The 27109-nt window shown below is 43.7% G+C and overlaps 1 protein-coding gene across 1 annotated transcript in view; it reads right to left on the bottom strand.

Moving 5' to 3' along the window:
* Positions 1-4891: 4891 nt before the first annotated feature.
* Positions 4892-27109, bottom strand: part of ACAT2 (acetyl-CoA acetyltransferase 2) — a 57960-nt gene continuing 35742 nt past the window's right edge. Inside the window, exons 8-9 of the mRNA XM_073627862.1 lie at positions 13445-13555; positions 4892-5516 (exon numbers count right to left, since the gene is read on the bottom strand). Coding sequence (XP_073483963.1) covers positions 5343-5516; positions 13445-13555 — 285 coding nt within the window. The 3' untranslated portion in view covers positions 4892-5342. The remainder of the gene's footprint in view (positions 5517-13444; positions 13556-27109) is intronic.

Genomic DNA, 27109 nt, shown 5'->3' with positions numbered 1-27109 from the left:
GTATGCTGTGGTGCAAATATGACAAGTTGCCCCTAGGGCTTTCCCTATTCAGAGCTGTCCTGGGGACTTACATCAAGTCAAATGAAGGTACTTACAGTGATTTCATTTAAAAATAGGAGCCCATTTTAGAGAATACACAGAACGGTTAGGCCTAGTTCACGCTGGCATTGAAAGCAGGCATTTGAGGGGCATTTTTAAGGCTTCTTGAGTGGCTAATACAGTCAATATGGACAGTGAGCAGTGCTGTACACATTATAAAAACGTGAAATGTTAGCAATGTTTTGAAATTGATGCTTCAAATTGAGTTTGAAACATTTCTACTCCTTCCATTCAAGTCTATGGTAATGCACCACAACCCTGCTGGCATGCGGTTATGGCACATTACAGTTTGTGGTGCAGTTTTAATGTGCCCCAAATGCACATAGGGTGTTCAACCATTAAAAATGCTTCGCTAAACGCTTATCAAAAGGCACCTATTAACATGAATTAATGCGTTTGATAAGCATCAGTATCATAAGCAAGTCCCCATCGTACCCTATCAGCCAGCTCTCCAGGTGGATGAGGCTCTACGGGCCCTCTTACAAGCCCTTCCTACTAAGGCAGACATAGAGGCCCCCATCTTGCGGTTCAAAGATGCCCACTGCAGGGAGATTCAGGTGGTCCAGACGGAGGTACAGTTACTGACAGACTGTATGGCAGCAGAGGAGTCCGCTACAACTGACCCGGAGCTGCTGGTGGCAGCCTTGGAGACAGCCCTCGAGTCACAGGCGGATGCGGCTGTGGCATTCCAGCTGCATCTAGAGGACTTGGGAGGACAGGAGCCACCAAAATAATCTGTGGATCCGCTGCCTCGCCGTAGCCACAGGAGCTGAGGACTTTCAGGCGACAGTGCTAGACATCTTCCATTGAGTCATGGATACTGCCCTGCCTACCAACATGGTGCTCAACAGGGTTCATAGAGCCCTTGGTCCTAAATCAGCCTCCAGTTGTGATCTGCTGCCTCTATCACTATACTCACAAAGAAGCTATCCTTCATAAAGCATGGGAGGTGGGCACAGTGGACTTTGATGGGCCTAAAGTCAAGATATGGCCTGATATTTCCCAGGCTACAGTACAGCGCAGACCCCCCCTGCGACCTGTGCTGGACCGGGTCCAACAGCTAGGCCACACATATCGTTGGGGTTTCACCCTTCGTTTACAGTCGGATCTAACGGATCTTTTTGCCTTCCTGGGGGCCAAACCTTTTTCCATACCTTACTGGCTGCAGCTGTTTCTGCAGGCGCCTGGTCGCTCCAGGACACTGCTCTCCTTTCCTGGCCTTCCACCTCACCAGCCCAGGGCTCGCAGCCGTTCCAAAGCTCTGACCCCAGACGGACCTCGGGAGTCCTGATTTATGATCCCGCTGGAGCCCTGAGCGGCGCTCTGCGCTACTTCCTGGTTACCGCATTGGTTTTTACTTTCTTACTGCAATAACTATAGCTGGAACAATCGCATGATCATCGATAGGTAAATGGTATAGAAAAGAATTAGTGTATCAGACTAAACCTACCATGGTTCCTTATTGCGCCATGCTGGAGGGCTTAGTTCCTTAAATTTTTTAGACTCACAGAGTATGGAGTTTGGGGCACACTACACATTCAGCTGGTTTGGAGGACTTGGCTCATCAATGCTTTCCTCTTTCTCCTGCATCACTGGAGGAAGAACACACTGACTGCTGCACTTTGTTGGATCATGTGGTCATCTCCCAACAGCATGGGACCGGATGCAGGTCCTCCTACTGTAATTGTAACTGTACTCTATTTTATGATCATTATGCACTATTATATATATATATATATGTCATTCATATGGGCTTTAGCTTGGGCAGTCCCTCCCCTTTTTTTTTGTGGGGGGGGTCGGCCTTACCTACCTGTGAGGGTGTTGCCTGATCTGCCAACGTGCACCCTCGATGCTCTGAAGGTGATCACAGTGGTTTGCTGGCTTGTTTGGGAGTGGGAGAGCTTCTGCTCGTGATTATGGGGTCCCCCGCCCCCCCCCCCCCCCCGGTACCACTTCATGTGGGAAATGGAGCGAGGTGCCCCTCATGGGCTGTAATGCAGCATATACTTAGCTGTGTTTTAGGCAGTGGGCTCCTGACGTGACATGATACCAGGGGTTATACCTGTGCGATCCTCGCACCACTCTGCAGCTTAAATGCCCTATTTTCTGGGGCTGTTATAAGTTCATGGTTCCTTCATATTTTAGTAGACTACGGTTTTATTTCCTATATCTGTTGTGGTCTGCTTATTATATTACCTGTATTTTTACAGATTAACTGCTATTCAAATCAGATAGCAAATGGAGCATGCTGGGAGCTTCACCTCTGGCTGTGTTTAACCGCTCACCACCCCCCCAGGCCTGCACTCTCGTGGCCCTGTGGCTGTTATTTGAGTGCCTTAGTGGATTTTTCCCGTAAGCTGCCCTCAAGGGGGTTTCTGCGGTATCTGTGTCCCCTAGCCTTTGATAATTCAGCTTCCTTGACCTTTCTACCCTTTACATCTCTCTCAACTCCCCCACACCCCTCCCCCCTCGTCAGTCAGGCACTATGGACACACTTTGCGTTGTGTCTCTTAATGCTAATGGGCCTTAAAGTGGTTGTACACCCTGTACAACCACTTTTACCTACAGGTAAGCCTATATTAAGGCTTACCTGTAGGTGCTTGAAATATCTCCTAAACCTCCACGGTTTAGGAGATATTTACTATCGCCGATGACTACGGCGCATGCACCCTTTAGAAAGGGCACATCGTGCCATTTCCATTAGGGGTCATGCCGTGACTGGCAGCTCCAACGCGCATGCGCTGGAGTAACGTCACGCGTCTCCGGCCAGTCACAGGGCTGGAGTTCGCAGCCCCGGAAGGGAGAGGGGTGAAGATGGAAGCTCCCTGCTTGTGGGGACTATGGCGACAGCGAGTGCTTCTGTGTCAGGTAAGTGACACATAATGGGCTACTATGCAATGCATAGTAGCCCATTATGCTTTCCCTTTGCAGGGAAATAAAGAGGAAGTAAAACCCACCAGGTCTTACTTCCTCTTTAATATCCCAGAGAAAAGACGTATATTACTACGCGACTTGAAACAAATCCATGCTGATATAGCATTTAACAAGGAAACATATTTTGGAGATGGCCTTCCCATGCTTAGAAGTCGATTCTACCCCTTCACTTACCACGCCACCAATGCTTCTGCTAAGTCTAAGGGTGTTTCTTTTGTGATCTCTGGTAAGCTTCCGTGGCAATGTTCAGGTTCTCTTGTGGATGCTGGGGGTCGATACCTGTTCCTTAAAGGTATAATTAGCAGGGTCAAAGTCACTCTGGCCACTATTTACGCTCCTAATGTACAACAAGACATCTTTCTTTGTAACATTCTAACAAATGGATTTCACTGAGGGCCAATTAATCTTGGGTGGCGATCTTAAATGTTCCTCTAATACCCAACATAAATACTTCTTCTTGTTCCTCTTCGGTCCCTCCTGGCTCAAATAACGCATTATGTGATCTCTTCAGAGGGCACAATTTGACGGCTGGAGACTGCTTCACTCTGGAGAACGAGATTATACCTTTTTCTCTTCTCCTCATAAAACGTACTCCCATATAGATTATTTTCTTCTCCCTCATAATCACTTACATTCGGTTGTTGACAACTCAATTGGCTCGATCACTTGGTCAGACCATGCACAGATTATCCTGAAATACAACATTGTGGACCCCCAACGTACTAGTGCAGTGACCTGGAAGCTGAATGAAAGCCTCCTACAGGACTCCATCATCCTTGCAGATGTTCTAAAAGAGATAACATGGTATTTTCAAACTAAAAATACTCCTGAATGTGATCCTGGGGTGGTTTGGGAGGCCCACAAAATGGTGATCTGGGGGTTCTGATCAAGCATGGGGCCAGGGTCAAATGAGAAAGGAAGGAGAAGTTGTCCTATTAACTCACTGTGATCCATCATTTAGAAACTTTTCATAAACGAGTCCCTTCCCCTGATGCTGAATGGGACCTCTGGTGCTTTTGCAGTCAGGTTTCCGACCTTCTTATGTTTAAGGCAAAAGCAGCATTGCAAAGGGGTTAGAAACACATTTATGAATTTGGTAATAAATGTGGCGGACTTCTTGCTCGTTCCCCCTGGGATCACCATTCTGCCACATATGTCCCACGGATTTCTTGTCCAGGAGTAAAGAAAGCCGCTCTTCCTAAAGATATTGCCCAGTCCTTCTGGGACTTCTATTCCTCTCTCTATAACCTGAATCTGGATCCTCCATCCCAGATTAAGATTGAGGATTAATGTGGCGGCCTCCGCTATGCCACGTCTTTTATCCCCAGTGTGGAAAGCTCCCGGTTTCTCTGATTTAAGCCCCCTCACATGCCCTTTCTCTCCCCGATGCAGTAGCTCTGAGCTCAGCTTTTGAGAGCTCACTCCTGTGATGGTGAAGGTGAAAAGTTACACTAGGTTTCTCTTAGCAATGTCCTGGGAGTTTTTCAGTCAGGCTTTGTGTGGTATGTAAACAGCTTACACCTATAGCAAGGTTCAACTTTAGTCAAAGCTACAAAATTTGTTTTTATCAATAGACACCCCTTATCTGCATAGGTAGTTTTTTTGGGCAAAGGTGAATTAACCCTTTGATATATTTAAGCCATTAAATCTGAAAGACTAGAGCACAATCGATACATTGCCCGAAGTTAAAACTCTCCCTTTATTAGAAAGAGGTTTTTGCCTGAGTATCCGTTTAGGGAGCTTTCCAATCACTTCATGTCATGACAAGAACTGAGGAGAAATCTTCCCAATAAGTACACAGCGGCTCTAACCCTTATTTGCTCTGTTTCAAAGGAGAAAAAAAACTTTTTGGTTGGAGTCACGCTTTAAATCATTTTATTAACAACTGTAAAAGCCATCATCAAAAACTGGTATTTCGGTAACCACTACTGTTAATAGGTACTTTATCTTGCAAACTCCCATACACAGTAAATGCAACAGTTTTGCGCACAACCTAGTAACAAAACAAAAAAAACGTTGTTTTGATGCCAAATGCATGAGTCTTTAAACCAAAACAAGTATAAAATTAAGGCTTAAAAAAAAAAAAAAAAAAAAAAAAAAAAAATACTAAAATAATGATTGGTTATGTCTAAAATTACTTGCAACTCGGGTGGAATGTCACAGTGCATCTTCAATACTTGCACTTTGTAACAGGAACAGTTGCCGTTTCCTATTAACCGGAGAGCATGTGATAAAAAAAAATAATATATATATATATATGAACCTTAAAAATTAGAAAAAAATAAGTGCAGGCATGGATAATGCTGATTTTAGCTGGTTCGTTCAACACACATTGCTATTCCCATGCCTCCACCTATACATAGGGCAGCCACTCCTTTCTTCCCACCAGTTCTTTCCAGAGCATAAAGAAGAGTCACCAAAATACGACAACCAGACATTCCAAGAGGATGACCCAGAGCTATGGCTCCTCCTTGAATGTTAACCTGTAAAAGAAGAAACTACTTTAGCAACATACTGAATTTGGCTCAGCCTTAATTTCTTATAATATTTGCCTAACTCTACTATCTGTGTTCCTCATAAACACTGCTTTCTAGGGGTGACAAGTTTATCCAGACTATGATGTTATCTTCACAAAAAGCTGTGACGCAGGTCGGGTGCAACAGAGCAGGTAAGTATAACATGTTTGTTATTTTTATAGGAAAAAAAAAAAAAAAAAAACACAAGACTTTACAATCACTTTAAGCAAAAGCAGAAATTCAAAAAGAGAAATGAAGCTTCCTCCAGATTATACTTCTAGTTTAAGATGCGTGGCAGCTCATTAGATATAGATATATAAACATATAAACACATACATACATAGTACTGTGCAAAAGTTTTAGGCAGGTTTGAAGAAATGCTGTACAGTAAGAATGCTTTCAAAAAGATACGGTATATTTTGTTTATTTTTATCAATTTACAAAATAAAAGTGAGCGAACAGAAGAAAAATCTAAAGCAAATCAATATTTGGTAAGACTACCCTTTAGCTTCAAACCAGCATCAATTCTTCTGGATAGACTTACACACAGTTTTTGAATGTATTCGGCAGGTAGGCTGTTCCATACAGATCTTCTGTGGATGTAGGCTGTCTCAAATACTTCTGTCGCTTCATGTAATCCCAGACAGACTCGATGTTAAGATCATGGGGTCAAACCATCACTTCCAGGACTCCTTGTTCTTCTTTAAACTGAAGATAGCTCTTAAAGACATTGGCTGTATGTTTGGGGTCATTGATTGATCCTGACCAAATCTCTACCATGCTTCACTATTGCTTGCAGACACTAATTGTGCTGCTCTCTATCCCATCGACGAACAAACTGCCTCCTGCTACAGCCAGATATTTCTATTACTTTTGACTCATCAGTCCAGAGCACCTGCTGCTGCCATTTTTCTGGACCCCAGTTCCTATGTTTTTGTGTATAGTTGAGTCACTTAGCCTTGTTTCCACGTCAGAGGTGTGGCTTTTTGGTCGCATTTCTTCCACGAAGACCACTTCTAGTCAGAATTCTCCAGATATTCGCTGGGTGTACCTGGGTCCCACTGATTTCCGCCAGTTCTGTGCTGATGGCACTGCTGGACATCTTCCGATGTTGAAGAGAAGTATGAGGTTTCTTTCATCTGCTACATTGAGTTTCCTTGACTGACCACTGCATCTACAGTCCTTAACAATGCTTGAACAGCACTTTGAGAAACCTCAGTCTGCTTTAAAGCCTTTGTCTGGGAAAGACCTTGCTGATGCATTACAACTACTTTGTGTCTTGTTGCTGTGCTCATTCTTGCCAAGGTGTATGACCTGTGACATGTGTTAGTAGCAGGGTTTGGCTGTTCCTCACACAGTTTTAAGCCTCCTACACAGCAGTATCTGTTTCAGTTAAAGCAGTAGTAAACCGCTACCATTTTTTTTTTTTTTTAAACCTGCAAGGCAAAGTTATAATGTGCTAGTATGCATCACATTGTTCTAGTCGAATTTGGGTAATATAGACATCTTTGTTATGTTATAGTGCCCCAAAACCAGGAGAGGAACCACCTGTGCATTTGTTAAGAAGATCCTGCATCTGGTCTAATAAGGCTCGGTTCACACTGGGACGACTTGGGATCCGACTTGTCGCCCCTCAAGTCGCCCCAGAAAGAGATTCACATGACAGTGAATGGGAGCGTCTTAATAGACACTACTGAAGTCGCTCCGACTTCAGAGCGTACTCCCTGTACTACTTGGATCCGTCTTGGTAGGCGACCTGTACCATAGAAATCAATGGAAGTCGCCTCCAAGTCGGATTGTCAAGCGACTTTGCAGGCAAAAAATTTCGTTTGCCCAGGCAAACCCCTCCCTCCCAGAGAGCTGATTGTCCTGTGATTGGCCACAGCCGAAGTCGCCTGTCCTGGAAGCGACTTGAAGTCGCGTTGTAATTTGCTAAAGTCGTGCTGAAGTCGCGCTGAAGTCGCGTTGAAGCCGCGTTGAAGTCGCCGTACAAAGTCACGCTGAAATCGTGTTGCCCCTGTGTGAACCGAGCCTAAGGGTAGGAAGTTTAATGCATAGGTCTGACCCAACCATAGAGGACAATAGGTGCCCAGCTTTTTTAAAGCTTTCGTAGTCCATTTGAATTTAAGATTCTGTTGTAGGCGGGTAACCTAAGCCATGGTCATAGCAACGCCCATTGCCTCAGAATTCGAGAAGTTTATTTTCAAATGCAACATCGCTCCATAAAATTCACAAAGGAGATTAGGGAGGGAGATGGCCGGGTTAGTCAGCGAGAAGAGCATATCGTCCCTGTAAGCAGAGACTTTATGCTGAGTAGTGCCCACCTGCACACCCGTAATGTCAATGTTCGCCTGACCACGCAGAGCAGCGGGGAGAGGGTGCAGCCCTGTCTTGTTCTATTAGATATAGATAAGGGCTCCAATAAGCTTAAAGGGGTTGTCATTCAGAAGGTTTTTTTATCTTAATGCGTTCTATGCATTAAGATAAGCCTTCTGTGTGCAGCAGCCCCCCTAATACTTACCTGAGCCCCAACTCTGTCAAGCGATGTCCACGAGCGTCTCCCTCCTGATTGGCTGAGACACAGCAGCAGCGCCACTGTCTCCCACTGCAATCAGTCAGCCAGCCAATCAGGAGAGAGAGGGGGCAGGGCCGGAGGTCCGTGCCTGAATGGACACAGGGAGCTGTGGCTCGGCTCGGGTGCCCCCATAGCAAGCTTCTTGTTGTGGGGGCACTCAAAAGGAGGGAGGGGCCAGGAGCACAGAAGAGGGACCCGAGAAGAAGAGGGTCCGGGCTGCTCTGTGCAAATCCACTGCACAGAGCGGGTAAGTATAACATGTTTGTTATTTTTATTGAAAAAAACACGAGACTTTACAAACACTTTAACCAATGCTCTTGGGGTTGTATAAACACTTCCAATCCATCAAAGTATATTGTCACCCAAACCGACATGATGAACCGACTGAACATAAACTGCCAATTTACACAATCCTTCTCAGCGTCCATCCCCAGGAAGACACAGGGGGTGGCTGAAGAGTTGCCACAGTGAATCAGGTTCAGAACCTTAATGGTTTTATCGTGGGCTTGACGAGTAGGGATGAATCCCACCTGATCTAGGTGGATCAGCTGAGGTAGATGATTCTGAAATCAGGTGGCTAGAATTTTCGTGAATAGCTTCAAGTCAATATTCAACTTGGAACCCAAGGAAATACAGTGGTAGTTACTACACACAGAGGGGTCCCTGTCCTCTTGGGAATAATGGAGATGTGGGCCAACAAAGTGTTGGAAGAAAAAGGAGGAGGTATGCCCCCAGGGCATTAAAGGTGTTACTCATATGAGGGCCTAAATGTGGGAGCAAAAGCTTATAGTTTTGGAATGTCAGGCCTTCCGGGAAGGGGGATTTGGCCGGTTTAGAAGAGCTTATGGCAGTTTGGAGTTCCTCCATTGTGATACATAGTTCCAGCTCCTCCTGTACAAAGGAGGAAAGTTTTGGCAGTTGCAAGGAGGCCAAGTATTCTTCTGTGCTGGATGTAGAGTTTGCTGAAGCGGGACGATTATATTGAGACATGTAAAAATCAAAACGTAAAAAGCAAAACGTTGACGCGATCTGTGTAGAGAGGGTCACTTTCCTACTATCACTTTGGGCTATGCTGGTTATATAAGACTGAGTGTGTTGGTCCCTAAGGGCATGTACCAAAAGGTGGCCACATTTGTCACCAGATTCATAGTATAACCGTTTGCAAAACCACAGTGCCGCTTTGGCTTTGTGCTGGAGGAGATATTTCACCAGCAAACGGAGACTCAAGAGCTCCTTTTCCACAGTGGGATCCAGGGTCCACTTGTGTGTTAACTCATGCATCTGTATTTCTATATTTATTAAAAAGGCCCGTATAACAGGTTTATGAGCCTCCCAAACTACCTCTGGGTCACTGTTAGGGGTGTTATCTTCTTGGAAATAATAATGTAGTTTTCTAATAAGATCCTCCACGACTGAGCCATCCTGAAGGAGGCTTTTGTTAAGCCACCATTGCATGGTTTAGCCGAGGGGGATCTGAGAGCTCAAGTTTCAATGTTACAAGCCCATGGTCTGACCAAGTGATACTCTCTATCTCTGCAGCTATAATGGATGAGAGCTGGCGACTGGGAATCAAAAAAAAAAAAAATCAACACACTTTATGCGGCGGGGAGAAGAACGTGTAATTGCTCCCAGTCTGGTGCATCAATCGGCAGATGTTCACAAGTTGTTCACCATGGAAAGTTTTGAGGGATGTGTTTAGGGGGGAGGAGAAACGAGGGAGGAGTCCGAAGTATTGTAGTTAGCAGGATCTAGAGGAACATTAAAATCATCTCCTAGAATTTGCCATCCCTCAGCAAACTGCATTAGTTGGCCAAACGGTGGGGAAAAGAAGAAAAGTAAGGGGAGTGTAAGAGAGGAGAAAGAAAGGTGGGAAGGTGGGGTCAGAAATGGTAAGTGATAAGTGGAGTCAGCGGGACCCGAAACCCCACCCAGCAGTTAAAAGAGGTGGGGAAAAAGATGGCAAACTGGTACCAAGGCACTTACTAACACCTCAACCGCACCCCGTTCTCACCACTCTCCTTCATGGGAGAGTGGCAGGAACAATGGAAGAGCCATCTCTATATCACAAAATGGCCCATTTATAACAGCGCATCAACAGGTCAACAAAACTTAGGTGTAACGTGAGCACTACACTAGAAAGGTCTCCCTGTGGGAGGCTGCCCTGCTGCAAACAGAGGGGGTCTATTAGTCACACTGTCAGGGAAAGGAATCTCTTCCTGCAGAGTGGAGCTATGGGTGTAAGAGTCTGACCAGTCAGAAGTAGAGTTGACTTTCAAGATCACCTCAGCCCACCCCTTCACCAGTGAGTCCTTCCGACCATGCAACCTACAGTAACAATAAATACGGCTGGGGGGGTCAGATATTTCTAAGTTTCACAAGAGGTAAACACCTCACTGGTTCTGCAATAGCATCAGCCACTGGCACGCCCCTTCCAGGAACAACCCCCCAGAAGGAGAGTCTTTCAATATGCATAGGATAAACCGTGGGGGGTTCTGTCACCTAGCAGGTTAGTTTTGAATGGAACTGCAGACCAACATATGTTTAAACATACCCAGGCTGAGCTACAGCTATATGAGGGGGCACCTGCTAGCATACCTGGAGATGGGCTGGAGAAGCGCCTCGTGTCTCTGCCATGTTGACTTACGGGCTAGACTTTGGATTATTGGGGAAATGCTGCCCGATTTCTGCTCTGACCGGAGTCCTATGTGTGCTTTCCACTTTTCCAATTAAATTTTAAACACTGCCCTTATATGGTACTTCCACTGTTTCAAGGGCATAGTCATCCACTTTTTTTGTTTGAAGGGAGAAATTTTCTTTGGCCGTATCTGGGCTGCATGACCTCTGTGGTTCTCAATGGCTTGGAATGCCCAGAATGCAAATGTGGGTGCTCTCCTTCCCACTCTTCCCCTTTTGAGGAGGGGTGAGGAGTGGGAGAAGGTTCCTCATGAAGATGAAGCTGTTGAGGATCAGGAATCCTCTGTAGAGGAGTCCTCCCAGGAGGAATCTCAGGGCCAGAGTTGTCTTAGACACAAATGTGATGCGCATTTACCACTGCTTACCACTACCCCTAAAGTAACTAGTTTTTGGTCCTTGCAACCGCCAAACCGTCAAGGGCACCCTCAATTACAAGAAGTGATGTATGCTGATTGGGCTCACCCAGAGAAGGCGTTTTCACTTCCAAAGTGTTTTTCTCACCAATACCCTATGGAGGAGGAATGCTACAAGAAATTGGGAATTTCAAGGTACTCCAGCTTTTGATCCAGCTATTTTCTACCCGCACAGGACCCTGATGATGGATGTGGTTCCAGTGTTTAAGCAGGCGGGGGGACATCTACTGGCCTTCGCTGTCGCTTGGACTCAGAAAGTCTCAGGTGACTGGGTCTGCAGCATGGTGTTCAGAGGCTACTAGCTGGGGTTTTCCCCTCTGCACTTTATGCACTCAAGGGTGTCTTGGGAGCCACAAAAAAATAAAAAGCAGTTTTCTTAGCAGTCCTAGAAAGACTGTTGTCACAATGAGTTATTGCACAAGTGCCAGAAGAGAAGAGGTTTCAAAATTTCTAATACAACCTATTCAGGGTTGCCAAGCCAAACGGCGATGTCCAGCCTATTCTGGACCTCAAGGGTCTCAACAGGTTCCTGAAAGTACACAAATTCAGTATAGTGTCCACCCAGACTGCCTTGCTTCATCAGGGGGACCATCTGGAGTCAGTGGCTATCAAGGATGCCTACTTACATATCCCAATTTTCCTGCCTCGCCATCAGTTTCTGTGCTTCCCAGTCAAGAATCAACCCTGTCCGTTTGTGGAATTACCTTTCAATCCAGCCGCAGCCTTAAGAGTGTTGGCTCAGATTCTGGGGTTATTGAGAACCTGGGGTATCGCCATGGCTTCTCAGGAACCAATTGGCTCAAAAACTGACATCAAATGTCCAGCAGATGATACACGTGCTGGAGAGATTCAGCTAGGTTGTGAAACTTCAGAAGTCGGCCTTGGTTCTGACACTAATACTCAACAGGGCACAGGAAAAAGGTACTGTCTCTTCAAGTCCAAAGGTCTTCATGATGACGCTGTAGAAGATGGCAGCTGTATTCAATGTGGCCCCCTGTCCTCAACTTAATTCGATAGCCCTGAAGGTCAATATGCAGTCAGTATCTGACAAGTGTCAGGAGGTCCTTGGATCTGCCAATGCAACCGATTCCCAAGTCTAGGTCAGCTCTGGAATGGTGGATATCCACAATGATGCTGGGAAACCTTTCTTCCCAATTTTGAGGTCTTGAACTGCGGATGTGGTGGTCAGAGCAGCGGAAGTTACCAACCAACATCCTGGAGCTTTAGGCGATGTGGCTGGCATTTCTACAGTGGTCTGTGTACCATTGGGTCGGCTGTGGCATACATAAATCATCAAGAAGGAACAAGAAGTCAGGCTGCTCAGGAAGAAACAGAACTGATCTTATCTTGGGCAGAACTGCATGTTTTAGTTTGCTCTGCAATTGAAAATTAGCAGGCAGACTTTTTTAGTCGTCAGTAGCTGAATCTGTGAGAATGGGCCCTTCACCCGCATATATTTACAGAGCTTTGTTTTTGGTGGAATATGCCAGACGAGGATCTCTTGGTGTCCAGATTCAATACAATATGGACAGGTTTGTGTTCCAAACTAGGGATCCTCGGGCGTTTGCAGTGCATACCCTGATGACTCCTTGGGATCAGTTTTTATGATCTATTTCTTACCTCCACTGCAGCTTCTTCCTCATCTGTTGCACAGGACAAAGGTGAATGCTGTTACAGTGATTCTGATCGCACCTGCTTGGCCAAAAAAACAAGGTGGAGGTAGGGAGGTGAGGGCATTGGAGGAGGAGAGGAGGACACAGCAGCACTAGAGACCCATCTCACTGAAGGTAAGTAATATTCATTGTGGGTTTTTTTTTTTTTTTTTTTGGTTGTTTTATGGAAACTTAAACATTAACTCCTCTGTGTCCTGTGATGTGTGATTAGGAAATTAGGATTTTCACTTTCACCTGAAGGTGTGGGCATACCCCACGTAATCTTGAATGTCAACTCCTTTGTGTTCTTTAATGTACCCCGGGAAAAAGATTTTGCAGGTAAACCAAAAAGCTTACTATTTATCAGCGGGAAATTAAGACATTTTCAGGGTACTGCTTAGGCACAATTACCACTTCTAGATGCTCAATAAAACATAACCTTTATTTTTACATTTAAGTTGACTTTAAGTTTAAGTTTGAGAGACACAGTTCCATGAAAATCTAAAACCTGGGCTTGAGGCACAGTTACCAAGATCAACAAATGAAAGCAACAGATCTTACCTTATCAGGGTTTAACCCTAGTTCTTTGACAATTGCCAATGCTTGTGCTGCAAATGCTTCATTTATTTCAAATACATCCACATCATCAAGGCTCCATCCAGCTTTTTCAACCTGCAAAAAAAAAAAAAAAATTCCTTGAGCATCTGGCAGATCTGTCTACAATAATTTATTCTACTGAATGACAACGTAAAACTGGCTATACACTTAACAGAGTTTGGTGCAGCAGAGAGGGTGTATGGCAGTCTTTAGTATCAGAGACAATGGGGATGATTTACTAAATGATTCGCGCAAGTATTTGACAGTGCCAGAATAAACATAAAATTACATTATTATGCATCTTATAACAGGAGCCTGAGCTTTTTGCCAATTTAAAGCTATACACAGACAGAAAATGGGCTTAAAGTGTATGTAAACTAGGCAAAACTTTTTGTTCTCATCTTTGGACAGACTGCAGAAGGCTTAGACCCTCACTCAAGCTTTTACTGCTGCTGTACTGCTGGGGATTGTATCCCTCTATTTTCTTTTTTCAAATTATAATTTTATTCAAACACAAAGAAGGGTACAACTCCATCACATTAATAACACGGCAAACATATATAGCTCATCGGGGGTCGTATCTTCAAGTAGATCAATCTTTCACTGTTAAGATAATAATGACGTCCATATATTCCAAAACAATTAATACTACATGCCGAGTAAACCTTATCTGAAGTGAAATAATGATAATTGGGGTTATCCCCTTCATTTTCCATTTTCAGTACGTAGAGAAGAAGAAAAGACAAAGAAGGAATCAGAAGATAGCGAAGTGAAGAGAGAAGAGGCAATGGGGAGTGGAAGGAGGGGAGAGGGAGGAGGGGAAAGAGAGAGGACATACAGGGGGAAGGTGGGGGGGGACTGTGCATATGAGAGGTACCTGGAAGAGGTATAGGCCCAGAGGGACAACTAGTGTATAAAGCCGCTAGCATTTACTCGCTAGGATCGGTGAATCCCAGCTCCATACAGGGTCTGTTTATCACCTATTTATCTCTTATCTCCAACACCTGTCCGAGGAGGATGGAAATATCCTATGTAATTTTGCAGGAGTATTGTACCACCTTGTCAACAACTTGTAGTTAGTTTCTTGCATTTTCGTGCAAATCCCTCCATTTTCTATGGTGACCATTGTTATTAAGACAGAAAGGGAGGGAAAATCCCAAAGTGTATCTACAATGGATATAAAAAATCTACACCCCCCTGTTAAAATGTCAGGTTTCTGTGATGTAAAAGAAATGAGACAAAGATAAATCATTTCAGAACTTTTTCCACCTTTAATGTAACCTATAAACTGTACAACTCAGAAACAACAAACTGAAATCTTTTTCTTTAACTTTTCCTGACATTTTCTTAGTCGCATCCTACAGCAAAAGCCATGGTCCGCAAAGAGCTTCCAGAGCATCAGAGGGATCTCATTGTTAAAAGGTATCAGTCAGGAGAAGGGGACAAAAGAATTTAAGGCATTAGATATACCTTGGAACACAGTGAAGACAGTCATCATCAAGTGGAGAAAATATGGCATAACAATGACATTACCAAGAACTGGACATCCCTCCAAAGTTGATGAAAAGACGAGAAGAAAACTGATCTGGGAGGCTGTCAAGCGGTTACAGCAACATTAAAGGAGCTGCAGGAATATCTGGCAAGTGCTGGCTTTGTGGTACATGTGGAGGCCTTTTCTCACGAAGAAAAACATCCGAGCCTGGCTACATTTTGTCAAAACGCATCTGAAGTCTCCCAAAAGCATGTAGGAAAAATGTGTCATAGTTAAACAGTAGGTCTTCCCCTATATAACCCCTCCTACACAGGAAGGACCTCAGTTTTGTAGCAAAGAAATGAATAGCCCAAAAAAAGGAGGGACCTCTGTGTCCTGTGATGAACTCCAAGAAAAGGATTTTACAGGTAAGTATGATGAAAAAATCCTATTTTTTTTATCGTACATCACGGGACACAGAACAACCATAATAATGACTATATGTCCTAAAGCAATGCACTTGAGGGGAGGGAGACTGAAACTGCCACCCAAGAAGGACTCCTTCTGCCGCCCAAAGTATACTGCGACCAAAGCAGTATTCTCTGTGGCTTTGATATCTGGTAAAATTCTGTAAATGTATGAACAAAAGACCATGTAATGGCCTTAAATCCTGAGCCACTGACACGTGATGGCGGATGGCCCAAGATGCCCCCTCACACCCAGTAGTGAGTGCTTTTACCAAAAAAAAAAAAAAAAAAAAAAAAAAAAAAAGGGGGGGGGGGGGTGGGGGATCTTGCCCTTTCAAGCCATAGGCTTGAATAATAAACTGGTAAATCCAATGAAAATAGTTAACTTGGATGCCTCCTGCCCATCCTGGGCTCTACTGGCAGTAAAAAACAGAATTCCTGACCTGTACCAACAAATCAAGTAACTCTGACGAGTTCTCGGACGGACTCTGACCCTTAACGGTACTTAAGGCCAATCTCCTTTCCCCTACTGATTTGAGAAAGAAAAAGAAAATCTCCCACTCACATATTTCTGCAGGTGCCACGTCCTGGCTTCACCCCAGGCAAAAAATATTTTCAAGTCCTGTAATTGAAGTTCCCCGAAGCTGGCTTCTAGGAGCTCAACAGTGCTGAGATACAGGACTCAAGACCATTAAGTCCCACTGGACTGGAAGTGTCCAAGCAGCGGCCACAGCAAGACTCGCTATGTCAGTGTACCAAGCCCTCCTGGGCTAATTTGGCTAACAATATCAGTGTTACCCCCTTCTGCATTCTTCGCAAAAGATGTGACAGAAGTCAAAACAGAGGGAAAGCATCAAAAAAGGGAGAACTGGTCCCTAAGGCGTTATCAGTGCATCTACCCCTATTACCAGTGGGACCCTCATCCCGGACACAACCTGATCCTTCTTGTTGTAGAACTTGGAGTCTAGTAGATTCACCTGCAGAGTTCCCCCTGCCACTATTCTATACCTGGAATATGCACTGGCAATAGAGACAGAATGCGGTTCAACTTCCTGAGCAACATGATTCCTGTTGCCGCCCTGGTGGTTGATATATATGCCCCCTGCAGAGGCTTTTCCAGATAGAACCTAAAACTGGTTTGTACCATAATCTAAAGCAAGGCGTACTGGCCAAAAGCTCCAAGATATTTATGGGCAGTATTCTCTCCTGTGGAGACCAAGTCCACTGAACTGTAGCCACCCTCAAATCAAATGGAGAAACTGGCATCAGTGGTTACTATCTTCCAATACCTGAAAGGAAGAATTCAACCTTTCTAGATTCCGAACCATCAACCACCAATCTTTAGCTGTGCAACACCCCTGGAACAAAGCCCTCCGGCAATCCAATGCCTGGATCTTAAAGTTCCGGACAGAGAGAATGATCCTTTCCAAGACCTGGAGTAGGACTGTACATAAGGAATGTGCTTCAACCTAGATACAGCTTCCTACTGCAAAATTTATTGAAGGAAAATCTGGACCAACTGCTTCCTGAGCAAGGTTATTGAGGTATACTGAGATTGACACCCCCTGTGTCTTTAGCAAGTCCAGCACAGGAGCTAGGAGCTTTGTGAACCTCAGAAGCTGTGGCCAGCCCAAAAGACGGTCACAAAAATGAAAAACAGACTTTCCACTGCATTTACAGAAATCTTTGATGAGACTGGAAACAACCCAGCACATGAAGCTGTGTGTTTCCTGATGATTATGGGCCCTGCAATCTACCTCTTGCAGAGAGGTCATCACTAAACAGACCGAGCCTATCTGAAACCGAAGGATGCCCAGCGGATTGAGATCTAAAGATAGACCTCATGTCCCTATTCAGTTTTGAAGCTGCTACCATTTCATTGTTTCATAATAATGAGCCCATTACTTTTGCTCCAAAGACCCAACGCAAGGCAAAGACTGACCCGATTAAGAAAGGAGCGAACCACCTCAGAGACTGCTCTAAAAACGTATGGTCTGAGACTCTCAAACACAGCAAACTCCGATGCCTCCCTCACTTAGGAGGGAAACCTGGGCAGTCTCCCATCCAAGTACTAACGAGGCTTGATCCCAGATCAGGCACCACAGTGGCTCAGATCAACTTAATGCTATTGGTCCAACAGGAGATGTGAACATTGCCAGACCACTGAACCTGAGGGTGCTGTACCTGCCTCAAGCCTCCAAGTCATTCAGCTAGTCTAGATACATAATAAAGTGACTGTATTCGACGAACGAATACGCAGTTCACAAGGATGCAGGCCTAGACAATGTTGGTCTACCACTATACAACCCTGTAGGTATGTAAGTATGCAGGTACCCAGTTATGCAAACATTCCGGATATACAAGTATTTTTGCCATTCATGCATCTATGTATATAGCTCAGGCAATAAGCACATATGTATGTAGTCCTAGGCAATAAAAAACAAACAAAAAAGAAAAAAAAAAAAAAACACAGATATGTATGTAGTCCTAGGCAAATAAGCACAGATGTATACAGTTTAATGTAAATAAGCCCATATGTGCAGTTTAATGCAACTAAGCACATATGTATGCAGTTTATATGAAAACATGGCAGCCTGCGTTTAAGCATAATGCTTTTATAGTGGCATGAGTTTATGGAAGCATGTAGGTATGTTCTTATGCAAATATGTATTTAGGCAAAACACGAAAGCATGTGTCCATGCAAACACGCACTTACACAATACGTGCCCATGGAGACACGCATTTTCGGAATAAGCAAGCATGCGTTTATGAAACGTGTTTATGCAACATATATTGCGCAACACATATCTATGTACCATGTGTTTATGGAAACATGCATCCACACACACACACGTATATCTATGCAACATGCATACACTTATGCCCACAGGTCTATACAAACACATGCTTATAAAAACCTGCATCTACGCAACACGCGTCCACGCAAACACACCATCATGGCCAGCCTTGGGGGGGGGGGGGGGGGGCTGCATGCTGGGTGCTGCCCGCTTGTCGGGCGCAGGGAGCCACGGGGCAGACGGGCCGGGGCCCTCTGCAAACATGTGCCTACTCAAGCATGTGTTTATTCAAGCAAGCAAGCATGTGTTTATGCAAACATGTGCCTCTGCAAGTAAGCAAGCATTATAAAACATGTATACTATTCTGCACCTGCTCAACTGCACCAGGTAACCCATAATAGTCATTATTATGGTTGCTCTGTGCCCCATGATGTACGATAAAGAAAACATCATATCACTTACAAATACATACTTTGTGCTTCAACAAAGTATTGGGTTAACCGTTTGCCGTCCAGCGCACAACGATATACGTCGGCACAATGGCACGGCTGCGCAAATGGGTGTACCTGTATGTCCCCTTTAAATCACGGGCTAGTGGGCAAACGCCCCCGCCGCGTGAGCGTGCTTGCGAGTCCTGTTCTGCCTAGCAACATGACAGGGATCTACTGCTCCCTGTCATCGGGAGCAGTGATCTCTGTCATGTTCTACTGAGCCCATCCCCCCTACAGTTAGAACACACTGAGGGAACACAGTTAACCCCTTCCCTGCCAGTGTCATCTACACAGTAATCAGTTCCTTTAATCGCTGTATAAATGTCAATGGTCTAAAAATAATTTCAAAAGTGTCCAATGTGTCCACTGCAATGTGGCAGTCACGATACAAAAAAAAAAAAAAAAAAAAAAAAAAAAAAAAAAAATCGCAGATCGCCGCCATTACTAATAAAAAAAAAAAAAATAATAATAAAAATGCCATAAATCTATCCCCTATTTTGTAGACGCTATAACTTTTGTGTAAATCAATCAATATATGCTTATTGCAATTTTTTTTACCAAAAATATTTAGAAGTATACATATCGGTCTAAACTGAGGAAGAAGTTCATTTTTTTATATATTTTTTGGAGTTATTTATTATAGCAAAAAGTAAATAATATTGCATTTTTTTCTAAATTGTCACTCTTTTTTTGTTTATAGCGCAAAATTAAAAACCGCAGAGGTGATCAAATACCACCAAAAGAAAGCTCTATTTGTGGGGAAAAAAAGGACGTCAATTTTGTTTGGGTGCAACGTCGCCCCACCGCGTAATTGTCAGTTACAGCGACACAGTGCCCAATCGCTAAAAAATGCTCTGGTCAGGAAGGGGGTAAATCCTTCCGGGGCTGAAGTGGATAAGGGTGTGCACCCTTATGCAACCATATTATTTTATTTTTTAATTTTTTACTTCTCTCCACCTAAAAGATTTCAGTTCGTTGTTCAACTGAGTTGTACAGTTTATAGGTCACATTAAAGGAGGAAAAAGTTCTGAAATTAATTATCTTTATCACATTTTTTTTTACATCACAGAAACCTGACATTTTAACAGGGGTGTGTAGACTTTTTATATCCACTGTATAATTGCAGTCACTCTCTAGGACAAAAAAAAAAAAAAAAGGAGGAGGAAAATTTCCCCAGCAGGACACAGATCAAAAATAATCTGACAGGGGATTTAACGCTTCCCTAGAGTATCCAAATAAAAAGATAGTTCCTGCTGAACCAGCAGAGATTCAAACCATGTATGGGCAGGCTAAATGTACCAAGTTGATTGATTAAACTTGGGTACAACCAGCCTGCTGGTACAGCTGCTAGCAATAATCACTGTCTTCTCACTGTATTCTCCGCTAGGAGTATACAATGGATCAGCAGGAGGGATTCCCCTGTAAACACTGTCTGTGTTGATGGTTTGCACAGTGTATGGCCAGCTTAAGGCTGGACACACACCTTTGTGTTTTTGCTTGATGCACTTCTCGTTGCAGTTAAAAAAAAAAAAAAACACATCTCAACATGCAGGTCAAGGCACACGTTAATGCATCATGAGACAGGTAAACGTATTCATGAGGGAATACAAATGATGTTCATTATGACGCATGTTGACTTTCAATACCATGCGCATTGCAACTCGCTTTGAAAATGCACAAGCACAATAACGTGCACTATGTTCTTTAACATGCATTTTTATGGGTTTCCATTTATTTTAATGGTAAAGACATTGGGAGCGCTTAGCTGTGAATCAATATTGGGTTCAGCTGACTGCTAGATGTTCAGGTCTGTGGATGAGGAACAGAAACAGTCTACAAAGCAACCCCCACCCCTGCTACCAGCTTATCTTAGGGAAGAAAAATAACAATCAGCTGAGAAAACTGAGCCTCTTGTCTTCTTCACTAAAACAGGCTCAGCCAGGGAATGTCTATCAAGGTCTGGAAATGCTTACATGAAGAACATGATTACCTATAAATGTCAATATTAATCATAAGCTCCCGAGGTCTGCAATTTTAGGCTGGGTACACACTATAAAAAAAAAAAGCAAAAAAAAAAAAAGCGTTTGAACGTCCGGTTATCCGGTGTTTCACAGCAAGTCAGAATGGAGGATGGAAATAATGTACAAACATTCGCGTATGATAAAGTTGATAAAGGCTTTTTTTTGTTGTTAATTGTTTCTGGTTGTGCGCAGTCTTTCGGATCTGATTTTTCTCGCATGAAAACAGTACACATTAAATGAAAATCTTTCGTTCTGTTCACATACGAGAAACATTTTGGAGTTTGTCCCTTTGGAAATTTTCGTTTGGAAAATCTTGCCTTGTATGGAATTTTACTTCTGATTTTCTCATAGTGTGTACCAAACTGAAATTTTATGCCTTTAGTCACCTTTAGAAATCGAGTACATTCTTCATCCTAGAATAGTTTTTCTTCCCATAAAAGCCAGATTAGAAGCAGGTCCAAAAAAGACCATAAGCACCTCTGAAGGATCCAAAATAGATATGAGAGAATCTGCTTGGGTTTGGTTTGCAAACTTTGCGATGAACCTAACTGAAATTCGTGGAGGGTAAAAAAAAGAAATCTGTGTGGGGGCAAACTTGTCATTTAATTCTGGCCATTTGATGGGCTAATAAGTAAGCTTCTGTCAAAGTGCATAGGAAGCTGGGCACAAGGGGACATGTACCATTGCCAAAATTAGGAAAAAAAAAAAAAACAGTGTCTTTGCTATACAGAACTGTCAGCCCTCCCTTACAGCTACATCAAACACTGACAATATGGCTGCTGTGAACCCACCCTTTTATAGAAAGGGGGCTGGGTCAAAAATTCTTTAAAACAATTGGCATTTGTAACTCATGTGACCATGGGTAAAGGCTGAGTTATAGGCTGTTTTACAATCAAAAGAAATCCAGGATTTGCTACAGTATTTCATCTTTATTGATCCTTCATGCAAAAGACATCAGACAGTGCAGGGTACAGTAAACGTTGACGTGTTTCACTTTGTGGCTAGCGCTTACTCATAACCTCCCTTGTATGAGGTTATGAGTAAGCAATAGTCAGTGTGAAACGCGTCAATTTTTACTGTACCCCACACTGTCTGTGATGTCTTTTGCATGAAGGATCAATAAAGGTGAAGTGTTGCAGTGAATTCTGGATTTCTTTCGATTGTGTATCTGCAGACGAGCTGTGCTAGCACTCTCACCTAAACCCTGGCTATGCTGTGGATGGATGGCTAATGTGCTCACCTGGAGCGGCTCTCTTCAGTGGCAATTTATAGGTTGTTTTATTTCTGGATGCAAACCTGCAAAATTGTCATCCAAAAGTTTGTGAACCTTAACTTCATCCCCAATATCAAATGCAGGCTGAATGCACCTAAAAAGGCATGTTGTAGTTACAAAAGCTCCTATGCATGGTTTGGAAAAAATAAATCAGAGTTTGCATATGAAGCACATATTAGGACTAAAGATGTATTTATTTTATTGCATTTATGGCAAAACCTCAACTAAAAGCAATCTGAAAGTATTAAAGTATAACTGAAGGTAAAACTTTTTTTTCCTCAGTTTTAGAGTGTAGATGGATTAGAATTCATGTCAGTTTTTATTGCTGTCTGTGCTCCCATTAAGGAGATTCACCCTCCCTATTTGTCCCGTTGACCATTATCAAAGTGAAAGTAACGGAAAATCCCAAATTTTGAGTTGTCCCCAGAAAAGTAATAGAGGGGAAATCTTCCAATCAGGATACTAGTTTTGATGACCTGGTGGTCTCCAAGAAATGCCCTTAATTTGCAGGGATTTCCTCTCACTTCCGGTTTGGTTATGGGACAGATGGCAAAAAAAAAAAAAAAAAATAAAAAAATCTGACAGGGTTTAGATCCAAAATGGAAAAAAAAAAAAGATTTTTATTACAGCTTACCTGTAAAATCCTTCTTCTTGGAGTACATCATGGGACACAGAGTCTAAGTAATTACTTAATAGGTTATGGGCCACCTTCAGGTGTTGACACTGGTATACCCAATCAAGGAAGTTCACTCCCTATATAACCCGTCCTCCTTCGAGGATCACATCAGTTTTTTCGCCAGTGTCTAAAGTGTTGCACATCAGTTTTTGCAGCAAAGAAATATACTTAAAGCGGGACTCCATCCCTGAAAAACAAAAAAATTAAAAGTCAGCAGCTACGAACACTGTAGCTGCTGACTTTAAATAAGTACTTACCTGTTCTGGGTGCCCACGATGTTGGCTGCCCGAGGCCGACCCGTCCCTCGGGTCCCGGCACCGCCATCCTAGGTAAGGAAAACAGGCAGTGAAGCCGCAAGGCTTCACTGCCAGTTTCCTACTGCGCACGCGCGAGTGCTCTGTGAATGGCCCTGTGGTGTTCTGGGAACACAGAGTTCCCAGAAGACAACGGGGCCGCTCACCGAGGAGCAGAACATGCCGCGGAATAGGAAGAGGCAGATTAGAAAGACTGCCTAGCAACAAGGGTTTAGGTAAGTTTAAATTTTTTTTTTAGGATTTTTTGTGAATTTTTTTTTCAGGGTGGCCCTCCACTTTAAATCCCAAAAGAGGGGAGGGACCTCTGTGTCCCATGATGTACTCCAAGAAAAGGATTTTACAGGTAAGCTGTTATAAAAATCCTATTTTCTTTATCGTACATCATGGGACACAGAGCCTTAAGTAATTACTTAATGGGACGTCCCATAGCAATGCTACCTGAGGGGAGGGGGAGACAACCCGCAGGGTACCCCCAGACTTGAGGACTTATACTGCTGCCTGCAGCATACTGCACCCAAAGGCGATATCCTCATACCGCCTTACATCCACCTGATAAAATTTTTGTGAATGTATACACTGAAGACCAAGTTGCAGCCTTACAGATCTGAGCCATGGAGGCCTGGTGACGCACTGCCCAAGAAGCACTAACCGCCCTGGTAGAGTGCGCCTTAACTTGAAAAGGGGGTATAATTATTGAATTATAACTTGCCGAATCCACTTAGCGACAGTGGATTTCGACGCTGCCTGTCCTTTCTTAGGACGCTCTGGCAGAATACATAAGACATCAGTCTTAAGAATCTGAGCAGTTGTCTTTAAATAGATTCTCACTGCTCTCACCACATCAAAACAATGTAGTGACTTTTCTTCCCTGGGATATGATTTTGGAAAAAATGATGGTAGGACAATATCTTGGTTCAGGTAAAAAACTTGGAACCACTTTTGGCAAAAGCCTGGACGAGAGCGTAACACCACTCTGTCTTCATGAATAATCAAATATGGCTCTTTACAAGAAAGAGCAGCCAGTACCGAAAACCTCCTTGCTGAGGATATAGCAACCAAAAATACCAGCTTCCTTGTCAGAAGAACTAAGGGAATATGCTGTATTGGTTCAAATGGGTGTTTTTGTAACACTGACAAAACTAAATTCAAGTCCCAAGGGCTTAAAGGTGATTTAACTGGTGGACTAATCCACATCACCCCTTGTATAAAACCCCAGACTAAGAATGTGTTTTTTTAAAATAAAATCAATAAGGCTGAGACTTGGCCCTTAATAGTACTCAAGACCAACTTCATATCTACGCTTAATTGTAGAAAGGCAAGAATTCTGCCTATGATATATCTCCAAGGGTGTCAACCCTTGGATTCACTCCAGGAAACATAAGCCTTCCAGACTCTATAAAATGTATAGTTCTGGAAGTTGGTTTCCTTGTATTAATCAAAGTATAGATAACTGACCCAGAAAGCCTAGGATTTCTGCATATCAGGACCTTCTGGGCCATGCTGATGCTGCCAGAATTACTGCTTTTCTTTTCAGCTTGATCCTGCAAAGAAGTTGAGGCAGCAATTAATAGGGGGAAATGCATAGATCAGTGAAAGCTGATCCCACGGTATCACTAACGCATCTGTTCTGCACGCGACTGGATCCTTTGTTGTGGACACAAAGTTGACTAACTTTATGTTGAACTGGACACTAGAAGATCTACGTCCGGAATTCCCCATCTTTGACAAACATCCCGAAAATATGTCGGGGTGAATAAACCATTCCCCTGGGAATAACTGCTGGCGACTTAAGTAGTTTGCCTGCCAATTCTCTATTCCCGGAATGAAGACTGCCGATAGTCACGGAATATTTCTTTCTGCCCAAGTTAGAATATGGTTCACCTCTCTCTGCGCTGAGAGACTCCTAGTGCCCCCTTGGTGATTAATATAGGCCATGGCCATGGCATTGACAGATTGGATCCTGACAGGACAATCCCTTAACCTGAAAGTCCAGGTCTTTAGAGCCAGACGCACTGCCCGAATCACTAGGATGTTGATGGGCAAGGCTCTTCCGGTTCTTGACCACTGTCCTTGGACAGTTGTCTTCTTTAGTACTGCTCCCCAGCCTGAAAGGCTGGCATCTGTCGTTACCACTTTCCAGATAACAGGTCTGAAGGATTTTCCTTTCAGCAGATTCTGGTTAGTAACCACCAATTGAGGCTTTGGGACACCCTTGGGGACACCCTTGGGGACAGCCGCATTGGCAAGTCCAAAGCTTGGATCGTCTTGTTAGCAGATAGAATACTGTTTTGCAACAGTCTCGAATGGAACTGGGCATAGGGAACTGCTTCGAATGAAGCCACCATCCTTTCTAACAACTTCATGCTGTAGCTGGCCTGAAGGGCAAGGCTATAAACTGCAATGCTGCTGTTCTACTTTGAACTGCAAAACCTTTGGTGAGCGGGAAATATATGGACATGCAGATATGCATCCCTGATGCCGACAGACGACAGAAGTTTTCCTCCTTGTAGGTTAGAAACTACTGACCTGATCGACTCCATAGAAAGAATCGGATCCTCTGGAACTGATTTAGATCCTTTTAGATCTAGAATGGATCTGTTGAATTTCTGCGTGGATCTGTACATGTACAGGAAACGCATGAAAAAGGCAGTGAAGGTTTTAAGGAACCTAAGAAAAAACAGAACCATCGGCTGACTCTACTAGAGGTAGCTAAAAAAGAGGCACGAACCATCTTTGTAAGAGATTTGTACCAGCAATCTCTCAGATTGTAACCCTTCATCCTCTATACACTGTTCCCTTATAAGGCATCTAAGGTGGGGGGAGGGGGATCCAACACGCTTCCTATCCTTGGATAGCAGATGCGGTTAAAGTCGCTAATTTTCCTTCTAGGCCCTGCAGGACGGAGGAAAAACGCATTTTCAATCATGTATACAGGGGCTGAATGTTTTCTCCTCTTAGAGTCTGACGGTGGAGGCTGTCACCACTGCCTAGAAGCAGCACCCCCTGGCGCAGGGGGAAGGAGTCCGTTTAAATAAAAGGAAGTTTATACCTTCTTTTGGACAAAAAAAGAGTACCTTTCCTGCTAGAAATCATTTGGATGTATTTGACTAAATCTTCCCCAAAGAAATGGGAAACTAGTCAGAAGACTTTTTGGAAGATGCTTCAGCTGACCAACTTTTTAACCACAGGGTCCTACGCATGTGTTTTAGCACAAGCGGAAGGCGGGACGCTTGGTGGATAGAGTCTTTTATAATGTCTATGGCAAAACATAGCGCCTTTGGTAGGAGGATTTTAACAAAAAATTCCAACTTCTTATCTTTTGGATCCTTAAGCATTTGTGCATCTTTATTGATGCTGGAAATCGCAGTGTCTACTGCTGGTACTTTCCATCCTTTGTGAAGTTTTCCTCCATGACAGAGAACTGAGAAACTCTTTGGAGGGAAAAAAATGCTTATCCGGATGATTCCATTCAGCATAAATAAGCCCTTCTAGAAATGCATGAAAAAGGCTGTAAAGCTTTTTTTTTTTTTTTTTTTTTTTTTAAACCCAAGGAAGGGACCGAACTTTCAGCTGACTCTATTAGAAGTAGCATAAAAAGTGGAATGAACTATCTCTGGAAGAGTCTGTACCATCAATCTATCAGAATGCAAGGTTGCATAAGGTTCATCAACTGTTGTTTCCTCCACAGAGGAAAATTCGGCTTGTTTTTCCCCGTGATCACCTGAGGGTAATACCTCATCGTGTGCCCACTGTTCTCTTGGAAAAAGGGGTTTGAGGTGGGGGAGGGGGATCTAGCACGCTTCCTATCCTCTTGGATGGAGGATGCAATTAAAGCCGCTAATCTTCCTTCTAAGCCCTGCAGGGCAGAGGAAGATGCATCTTCAGTCACGTATACAGAGGCTGAAGTGTGAGAAGCAGTTGAACCACCAATTGCTTCCAATGACTCACCCTGGCTTGCCATGTCAGGTATCTCTGGAGAGGATGACAGTGTGGAGGCATGACTGGCGTTCCCAGCGCCTAAGGGTGGAATCCATGGTACCTTTGTGGTAGCTCTGGAAGTCATAGTGCTAAGCACAAAAGCAGAGGCACTTTAAGAAAAAAAATTATGGTATTTGCTG

This window comes from Aquarana catesbeiana, linkage group LG04 (genome assembly GCF_042186555.1).
Source record: "Aquarana catesbeiana isolate 2022-GZ linkage group LG04, ASM4218655v1, whole genome shotgun sequence".
Classification (NCBI taxonomy): domain Eukaryota; kingdom Metazoa; phylum Chordata; class Amphibia; order Anura; family Ranidae; genus Aquarana; species Aquarana catesbeiana.
This window is presented reverse-complemented; position numbering and strand designations above follow the sequence as displayed.